Source organism: Cavia porcellus, unplaced genomic scaffold (assembly GCF_034190915.1).
Source record: "Cavia porcellus strain 051 isolate PalLab524CR breed Dunkin Hartley unplaced genomic scaffold, mCavPor4.1 scaffold_17, whole genome shotgun sequence".
Taxonomy (NCBI): domain Eukaryota; kingdom Metazoa; phylum Chordata; class Mammalia; order Rodentia; family Caviidae; genus Cavia; species Cavia porcellus.
This window is the reverse complement of record NW_026947500.1, coordinates 73,400,322-73,409,913: the sequence shown is the minus strand read 5'-3', so window position 1 is coordinate 73,409,913 and position 9,592 is coordinate 73,400,322. Positions and strand designations below refer to the sequence as shown.

At 58.4% G+C, this 9,592-nt stretch overlaps 2 protein-coding genes across 5 annotated transcripts in view; one reads left to right on the top strand and one right to left on the bottom strand.

Moving 5' to 3' along the window:
- Positions 1-3,305: 3,305 nt before the first annotated feature.
- Positions 3,306-5,611, bottom strand: LOC106026007 (collagen alpha-1(I) chain-like). Its single transcript, XM_013144789.3, has 2 exons — positions 4,767-5,611; positions 3,306-4,493 (listed from the first exon to the last, which is right to left on the bottom strand). Exons 1-2 carry the CDS (start codon positions 5,332-5,334, stop codon positions 4,462-4,464), a joined length of 600 nt encoding a protein of 199 aa, XP_013000243.1. The 5' UTR covers positions 5,335-5,611; the 3' UTR covers positions 3,306-4,461.
- Pip5k1c (phosphatidylinositol-4-phosphate 5-kinase type 1 gamma) overlaps positions 3,947-9,592 on the top strand; it is a 33,171-nt gene continuing 27,525 nt past the window's right edge. For 2 of the 4 annotated variants that reach the window (XM_013144778.3, XM_013144771.3), the window contains exon 1: positions 3,949-4,146. In XM_013144778.3, the coding sequence (XP_013000232.1) occupies positions 4,053-4,146 (94 nt within the window). In that variant the 5' untranslated portion in view covers positions 3,949-4,052. Of the gene's footprint in view, positions 4,147-9,592 lie in introns of all 4 variants that reach the window. The other 2 variants (XM_013144766.3, XM_003460824.5) reach the window with 2 other exon arrangements.

Sequence of the window (9,592 nt, the reverse complement as noted above, 5' to 3'; positions counted from 1 at the left end):
CTGCCCGCCCAGAGCCCGGGACACCGCTGTCACCTGGGCAGCCGGCGGAGGCTGGAGGAGGAGGCCGAGGCAGGAGGGTCCAGTCTGCAACAGGAAGGACAGGATCGGGGCTGCCCCGGGGTCCCACCCGGTGCTGCTGAAATCAGGATAAAATCAGGGCGCTGGCACCCACTTGTTAGGGTTATTTCCAGGACTGGAAGCTTGGGGCTGCGCGGGTGCGCGGGGTACCCAAGAGTGTGCCCATCGCAGCTGGTCCCCACATTCCATGGGGCTTTTATTCTGGAGGGGGGGTCCTAATTTTTCTTTTTAAATTCTTTGTATGATTGATTGACTGGAGATGGGGTCTCGCCATGCAGTTCAGGGTGGGCCGGAACTTCCTGTGTGGCCCAGGATGGCCTTGAACTCGTGCCTCAACCCGAGCTCTTGGCTTGAATGAACCAACAGCCTAGCACAAGTGAGACCCAGGCGGCAGACGTTCATTGCCACTGTGGCCACCAGGGGGCGCCGGAAGTCAGGTAGCCCATCACACACTGGGTGACCTCAGTTTTTCTTTCTCGGAAATGGGTCGAGGAAGGACCGTGGGACGGAAGGACGGGGTCCAAAAGCCACTCTCTCGCCAGTTTTGGTCCCGTCCTGTCATTCCCTGCCTACCCGATCCTGCCCCCCCAGCCTGAATTTTGTTCATTTGGGATTTTGAGACGAGTGGGCTGCTTTAGGATCCCCCTGCCTCAGCCTCCTGAGTAGCTGGGATCACAGGCCTGTGCCACTTTAACCTGCCATAAATTTTTATTTTTTTATGTTTGCATTTTAAAGAACTGAGTCATCAGACAAAGAAAGCCAGCGGCCTGGCGCTGCCACCCTCCGGTGCCCCCACGCTCTTTGGTTCCCCTCTGTTAAGCGATTATTCTGCCTGTGATTTCCGCATGTCTGAGGCCCATCTGTTCAGCAGTTGATTTTCCAGTTGTGGCTTTCGGTTTTTTAAAATTTGCTTCCTTCTCACCGCTGGCACCATGATCCGACCCCTGCCCCTCCCGGGGCCGGAAGCCAGGGCCTCACACAGGCCCGGGCTGGGCTCAGGGCGAAACCCTGGTTTAGTGCCATAAAACCCAAAGTGTGAATCAGGTGCTGGGCGTGGTTGGGGTACACCTGTCATCCCAGCACTCAGCAGGCTGAGGCAGGAGCGTTGCTCCAAGTTCGAGACCAGCCTTATTTAATTTTTTGGTACCAGGGTTGAACCCAGGGCCTTTGCACTGAGCTCCAACCCTGTCCCTTTTATTGTAGTTTGAGACAGGTCCTGGCTAAGTGGCTGCATTGCCCAGGCTGGACTCGAACTTTCGATCCTCCTGCCTCAGCCTCCCAGGCTGCGGGGTTACAACAGCAGCAGTTATGAATTCCACTGGGAGAGCTCCTTCCTTCCGGGCTGGAATGGGGCCCGGGCCCGGGACACCCACAGATCCGAGCGCCGCCCCGCCCCCTCCGCGCTCCTGCCCCCCAAGCATCAGGGTTGTCATTGCCACTGTGGCCAGCAGAGGGCGCCAGAAGCCAGGCGGAGCCCTGGCCGCCGGGGTCTCCCGGCACTACCGTCTCCCAGCTGTTGGGGGCGCTGTTGGATCCCGGGAACGCGTTCTCGGTGGCCCCGCCACAGGGTCACAAGTTCGAGCCCGGCTCGGGGAATTTGGGGAGCTCCTGCCTCGAAGTAAAAAAAAGGACCAGGGATGTAGCTCAGGGGCACAGTGCCTGCCTGGCAAGCGTGCGTGAGTTCGAGCTCCCCGGACCAAGAAAACAAACAAAAACCACAAAAAAGATGTCCCTAATTTAGGGAGGCATCACGGACAAAGGTGGACATTTAATAATACACTGCTCGTGGCTTCTTATGAACATTACTATATGGATTGGGCACATATAGAAACGCCTATGACCACGGCATACTAACCTTTGTTTAATATTGATATTTGTTTCATATTGTTTACACATAATTGTTATTAGCCGGTGACATTTACATGAACACTTGTTAATTAGGTAACATGTAAATATACAAATATGTATATCAATGTAAAACATAGGTTTATGTGCATATAACATAATAGGCACAATAGAATCCACACAGAGATTTATGCTTTCCACATATTTATGCGATGCATATATGTGAACGCTATTATGTGAAAAATGTACCACTGATAATATGCAAATATAGATTTATGTGTGTAGTTATTACATTTATGTTAGTCATATCTTATTATGTGTTTTTGTCATGCATCATACATTTATTTGTGTCATGTTTTTATTATTCATTTGAATATCATTATGTAAATAATGTAATATGGTAGGAGTGTATAATTATACAAGCAAATATAAACATTTAATACTTATGTGCTTTCTTTTTTAAGACAAGGTCTCACTGTGCAGTCCAGGCTGCCCTGAGCTCACTCTGTAGCCCAGTCTGGGCTCGAGCTCCCAGCGACCCTCCCGCCTCAGCCTCTGGAGTGCTGGGCTGACAGGTGCGTGCTTTAACTGGCAGCACATTTGTAAAGTCAGTTTGCTGAGTGGGGTAAACCCACAGCTTGGTGGGGTGGGAAAGAGGGGGGCAGGGAAGCCTGGGGGGGGAGTGGCAGGGTCCCGACTTAGGGTACCTCCTGGGACTTTGGAGTCCGACTCAGGTCTGAAAGCCACTCAGTTCAAGGGACAGAGACAGGAGGGGGACAGGCTGTCCATGACTCCGAGACCGGCAAGCCACCTCGAGGAAGGGTCAGAGGTCAGAGGTCAAAGGCAGCCTCCGTGTGCCCCACTGGGGGACTGGAGAGGGAGATGGGACCCTGCGAGAGGGGATCTGGACCTCCCGGGCTTCGGCACTGGAGGGCAGGGTAAACCGCGTCCCATCTGAGCCCACCGCGACAGGCAGCGCTTATACAGCGCCCCAGGATTTTACTGCAGACCAGGTGCGGCCAGGCCAGGGATGAAAGGCCCCGAGCACAGGGCGGGAGTGTTCATAGCAGAGTTTAGGGAGGAGAAGGGGGCATTGCTGAAGGGGGTGCAAAATCTGGGGTCTCTGAGTAGGGGGTCTGGGCCAGCTGGTAGGCAGAGCAGTGTGGAGTTCACGGCAGGCACAGCTTGTTTTTTGTGGATTTTTTGCAGAGTCAGCTCTTGGCAGTTGTGCTGTTGGGGCAGCTGCCGGCTGTTTGTTGAGTGAATAACTGATGTGCTTGAGGGAGTTTTCTCTCTTAGCTGGGGGGGGTCCAAGCCACAAGCACCCTATACAATTTTTATTACTCCCACATAAGCATAATACGGAAATATGAGCACAGATATTTATCTTTATCTTTTCTTTTATTGTCTTTTTGAGACAGGCCTTGCTGCATAGTCCAGGCTGGCCTTGAACTCACTGTGTAGCCCACCCGGTTTCCTGTCTCAGCCTCCTGAGTGCTGGGATTACAGGAGTGTGCCCCCACTTCCAGCCTATCTCTATTTTTCGTATTATTTTTGTATGAATCTGGGCATTTATGTAAACATTAACATGTAATAAAATAAAAATAGTATACATATTTTTTTTTTTTTTTTTTTTTTTTTTTACCGGTACCAGGGATCGAACTCACATCCACAGGCTTGCAAGGCAGGCGCTTATGCTGCTAAGCTAAATCCCCAGCCCCAGTATACATATTTTTAAGAGTAAAACGTGTTAATACAACTAATGAATAGTATGGAGAAGCTAACACACGCACATTCACGGTGTATAATGGAGGTAGTTGAGCCTGTCCTTCGGTGGGCGGTGGAAACGCGTTTCACTCCTGACAGTCACTTACTGGAACCCGCCGCGACGCCTCTCCGTCTCTGGACAAGAGGGGGCGCTCTCGGCCTACCTGGGTCGCGCCGACAGTAGACCACGGCCCCTAGCCCCTATTGGCTGCGCGATGCACGTCACAGATGTCCCCGCCTCCCTCCCCGCCCCCGAGCTCGGCCCCTCCCTTCGCACTGGGCCGGCAGCGCTTGTTGTTCAGCGGCGGCGGCCGAGCTCGGGTGCAGCCTCGGGCCCGCCGCCGCCGCCGGGACGCTCGGCCATGGAGCTGGAGGTGCCGGACGAGGCGGAGAGCTCCGAGGCGGGGGCCGTGACGGCCGAGGCGGCCTGGGCGGTGGAGAGCGGAGCGGCGGCAGGTAACTGTTCGGCCCTGCGGCGCTCCCCTTGGTTTGAATGGGCCGGCCGGCTCCCCCCGCCGCGGCGCAGTGGGCTCGTCCGGGCGCGCAGGGGCCGAGGGCGCGCGGGGGGCGTCGGGCCGGAGCGGTCCACTCGGGGGCGCCCGCGGGGGTCTCCGGACCGGAGCGGTCCACTTGGGAGTGCGCGGGGGGGGGTTCGCCAGGTCGGAGCGGTCCACGCCAGGGGCACTCACGGGGGTCGCCGGGACGCTGGCCGAGGGGCGCAGGGCTCGCCTCGCTCCGCCCTTTCCGAGGATCCTGGGGGGCCGTCGGTCCTCAGAGACGGTTAAAGGGCCTTATCTGGGAATCTGTGGGTGGAGCGAGATGCTTTTAGGGTCCTGCAGGAAAGAGGGTCTGCTGGTCTGCCGGGGACCCCCATTTGGGAGGAGGGGGCGTTCTCTGTCCTTAGAGGGGCTTGAGAATGGCATCTCAGCCGCTCTGGTTGGTTGTGTGGGGGATGCTGGAGAAACCCCATTCTGTCCTAGATGCGACCCCTGCCCGGCTTGCTGGAGCCCCCACCCCCGGGATGCACATCGCCCAATTGTCACCTCCCAGGCCTGCCCCCCACAAGCAGTCGTCACCTGTGTGATCTTGGACCCGAACACCTGCTGGTGGGAGCGGGGTCCTTCCATCTGTGTTGGCCTCCGGCTCACTGGTCTTTGGGCCTCTGCCACCCCCAGTCTCCTCCCTGGCCGCCGGCTGGGCCCCCGGCTCTGGGCACCGCTGTGTCTGCCCCTCCTCTGCACCTCCCCGGAGGCCTAGCTCGCGTCTCACGCCGCTTCCTTCCAGGTCACAAGCTCCCGGAGAGGAAGTGTCCGGATTTGCAGAGCCCTGCTGCCCCCGGGCGGCCCGCCCAGGCAGCCTGTGCACGGGCACCCATCCTCCTCCTCCTCCCGGGCCTCCTGAAGCTTCCTTGGCAGGAGGGTGGGCGAGCAGGAGATGCCGGCTGCCTGCCGGGGAATTGGGGAAACTGTCTGAAGCCAGAGCCGAGAGAGCGAGGGAGGAAGCCACACCGGGTAGATGACCTGGTTCCTTCCTGGCTGCCATCTCATCGGTGCCCAGGTGGGGCCAGCAGCAGACAGGCCCAGGGGAGGGCTGAGCACCCCCTGACCCCCTGCCGCCAGCAGCCTCCCAAGGAAGCAGACTCATTAACCGCAAGAAGGCCACAGGGGACGCATTGGGGATTTGTCAGGGCCTTGGTGATCTGACTGGGGACAGATTGGGGCCAGGAGATAAGGAAGGGCCCCTCCCTGTCCTGTCAGGCCCTGCGATCCACAGAGATCTGATTCTATCAGCTGTCTCCCCCGCTGACCCTCTGACCCGTTTCTCCTGGTGTAGATGCTGTGGAGTTTGGCTAGTGACCGTCCAGGCCGTTTCTTTTTCCTTTCTGGTTTTTTTTTTTTTGGATGTACAGGGGATCGAACCCAGGGCCTCACACTGAGCTCCATCTCCAGCCCCTCGTTTTTTTCAGTCATGTGTTACCCAGGGTGGGCTCAAACTTGGGATCCTCCTGCCTCAGCCTCCCAGAATCCTGGGATACTAGGCGTGCCCCACCACACCTGGCCAAAATTCTTTGTTTTGAGGGGTGTCTGCTCCATGCCACACAAGCACCACCGCCCCCCCCCCCCCCGGGACATCCTCGAATGCCCTCAGACACCGCCCACAGTTACCGTTCACTGGGACAGAATCCCCGAGCTAAGAATCCTGATACTGTGTCTGATCTTCTGTGATTGGTGCACTTTCTGTCTGTAGCAACCTTTTTTGATGTTTAGAGACAGAGTCTTGCTCTGTGGCCCAGGCTGGCCTCGAATTTGTGGTGACCCTCCTGCCTCAGCATCCTGACTGCTGGGATGACAGGCCCTGCACCCCCATGCGTTGTGTAGCAACCTTGAAATAGTTTGTCCCCACTTCTGGATTAGCGGTCGCGAGGCACCCCAGAGCTACACTGCTGTGTGACCCTCGCGTGCCTGATCCTCGGGGTCCCCGTCTGTAAAGGAGTGGCACCTGCTCCTGCCCTGGGACTCTGGGTACTTGGCGTGTGGTGGCCAAAGGTGACAGATGGGAGGACCATGCTGATGCTTCCCAGGACGCCTGGGCCCAGCCCGGGATGTCCCAGCGGCTGTGACTGCGGTGTTGATTGTAATCCTGGCAGCTCTAGTGAGGGGCGGGTAGGCGAGGCAGGGGCTCTGGTGTGTGGGGCTCCCGGATCCCGACGCCCAGCCACAGCCCTGGCCTGGTTCCCTGGTGGCTGCAGGAGCAGGCTCTGGAGGGTTGGGGCTTGGGGCCATCTGCCCGGGCCGCCCTCTCCCCCACCACCCTATCTCCTGTGGCCCGCTCCCATAGCTGATCTGCTAGTGAGTCACATTAGCCTGCAAAATGGACCCAGAATCTGCCCACGTCTCCCCCTCCTCTGCCTCCACCTGGTCTAGCTCCTTCATCCCTAGCTTGCTTGGACCAGCACACTCATTCTGGAAGGATCCAGTTAGGAACTGGCTGGGGTCTGGTCTCTCCTCCGCCCTCAGCCCTCCAGGGCTCCCACCTCCCTGGAGCCAAAGCCCAAGTCCTCCTGCAACCTGCAGAGCCCTGCACAGCTTTCCAGCCCCTTCCTGTCTCCCCTCCTCCCACTGGCTGTTCCGGCCCGCCCCAGGACCTTTGCACGGCAGTGGCAGACACCTGGATGGCTATTTTTCTGAATCTGTCAATTACTTTTTTAGTTCCTTCAAAGTTTAACTCGGATTTCTCCTTGTACTGAGCCCTCACTGACCTTGTGGTAAGATAGTCTCCTTTCCTGTCTTGTGACACCCTCCTGCTTTTTGTGACTGTAGCACTCGTCGACCTAGATGGCTTTGCTGTGTTTCCTGACCCCTCTCCCCCTTTCCCTCCGAGAGTGCGGGGGGCTGGGACCATGTGCGGCGTCCCCAGCACTGGCACAGCCCAGCACACGACAGGTGCCCGGCACACAGCAGGTGCTGGGAACACGGTCCAAGGATGATGTCAGGGCAGGCAGAGCCACCTGGCCGCCCAGGGCTGAGTCACTTTTTTCTGCAGCGCCCGGGCTGGAACCCAGGGCCTTCCCGCCGAGCTGCATCCTCAGCCCTGCGGGGTTTTATTTTAAGACAGGGCCTGGCTAAGTTGCCCAGGCTGGGCCCAAATGTGGTGCCGTCCTGCCTCGGCGCCCGGGGTGCTGGGAGACATGGATGGCACCGGGGAATCTCGGGACTCATTGCCCCCTGGGAGCTGTGAGTTAACAGGTGAGGGAGGAGGCTGGGGATCCGGGGGTGGCCCATGGTGGCTGCCCTGTGTCTAGTGTTGGTGCCACTTTTTGTCAATAAAGTTTTTTTTTGTTGTTGTTAATGAAGTTTTTTGTCAATAAAGTTTTATCAGCACGCGGCCGTGCCCATGCACTGGCATGCGGTCCTTGGCGACCTGCTGCTGAATCCAGAGCCAAGCGGGGGCTGGAAGAGTTCACGTCCATCCCACTCGGGAAGCGTTTACTGGGCCCTGAGTAAAACTGCTCTGGGCAGCGGTCAGTGCAGAGAGGAGAGCAGAGCCGGGTGTGGGGGCCGCCTGCCATCCCAGCATTCTGGGAGGCTGAGGCAGGAGGATGGAGAGTTCAAGCCCAGCCTGGGCAACTTCCTAAGGTCAAAATACGACTAAAAAAATGTCTGGGGCTGAAACTGAGGGCAGAGACCCTGTGCTGTGTCCCAGTTCTGGGGAAAAAGACAAGGCGAGACAGAGCAAAAATGAAATGGGCTGTCACAGTGTCACTGAGGGAGCAGGGCTGGCAAGGTGAGCGAGGAAGTTGTGTCTGTGGCTTGAATATTATCAGCAGCGGCAGCAACCTGTGCAAAGGCCCTGGGGTAGGATAAGCCCGGTCCGTGGCCCATCTGAGGTTGCATGGAGCAGAGGGTGTGGCCCGCGGGGCAGAGGCACCAGCTGGCGCCTGAGTGTGTGCCCAGGTGCCTGGCAGCAGTGAGTAGTGTCTCGGGCCCTGTGTGACTCCGAGCAGGTGATGTCCTTTTTTTTCCGCAAGACGAGACCAGCAGCTTCCTAAGAACCCCTCAGGCAGCGACCAGTCTGGCTGGTCCCCAGGAATCTGTGGGACCCGGGTGTTTACAGATGGGGAAACTGAGGCTCAGGAGGGCCATGGAGGTTCTCAGGCCTGCCGGCGGCCTTGTGACAGTGGTGTCCCTAGAGCTGTGAGGACCCTGCTGAGGATTCAGGAAAGGGGTGCGGAGATGCGTGACCTTGGGAGTAGCCCGAGGGGCCCCCACCTGTGTGCACCCCACAGCTGGCCTCCGAGGATTGCTGGGCCCTCCCGGTGCTTGCGTAGCTGTCAGAGCCGGGACGCGGCCTTCCCAGTGAGCCCATCTTCAGTTCTTTTAAATACAGGGTCTCACTGAGTCAATCAGTTTCCTACATTGAGCTGGAGCTTGTGACCCTCCTGCCCCAGCCTCGCCGAGTGCTGCTGTGGCCTGTGTGTCCCACCACCCGGGGCTGGTCCGGTTTCCTTTTTTTTTTAAACAAGAAAAAACAAGAGTCTCACTGTGCAGTTCAGGCTGGCCTTGAGTTGACAGCGATCCTCCTGCCTCAGCCTCCTGTGTGCTGGGATTACAGGCGAACACCACCAGGCCCAGCTTTAATGCTTCTTTGTTTTTCCGGGAAGTTTGTTCCTGCGGGGAGGAGCCGAGGGGACCAAGCCTTGGGCAGGAGGCGGTGGTCGTGGGGTGGCGGATGGGGCTCTTCTCAGCTGCCCGCGATTCTGTCTGAGTTGGGAAACAGTCGCTCTGCCTCCGGGGCGTCCTGCTGCCCTTGGCTGCAGGCCCCAGCCTCCCGATTCCCTCGGCCGGCTCCGGAGCCGCACAGGTGACCTGGGGCGGGGGGCGCTAAGAAACGGAACCCCGGCTGGCGTGGTCTCTGTCTCTATCTCAGTGAGGCGGGGACGGGGCTGGGCTCGCTGTGTGTCCTGTTTATCTCAGGATGCCGTGGTGGAGCCCGCACCCCCTACCGGGCTGCACCCCACCTGCTGCCGTCCGCCCTGTAAATCTGCTGCAATGCAAGCCGGGTGTGGCGGTGCACAGCTGTGGTCTCAGTGCTCTGAGAGGCTGAGGCAGGACGGTCTCCAGTTCAAGCCCACCCTGGGCAGGTCAGCTGCCTGAGGAGACCCTGTCTCTGAGAAGAGGGGCCGAGGTGTGGCTTGCCAGGGAGGCCCTGGGTTCAGGTCCAGCGTGCTGGAGAGAGAGGAGTAAAATGCAGCGTGAGCCTGGAGGAAATCCCGGCTCCGTCGGTGTCGGCTGACCGTACTCAGCCCTGCTGCCCAGCGTTTCTCTGGGAGACCCCGCATCAGGTGCGCCCAGGCAGGACTCACCGCCTCCCTGTCTGCCCTGGGGCCGCCCGCCCTCTGGCT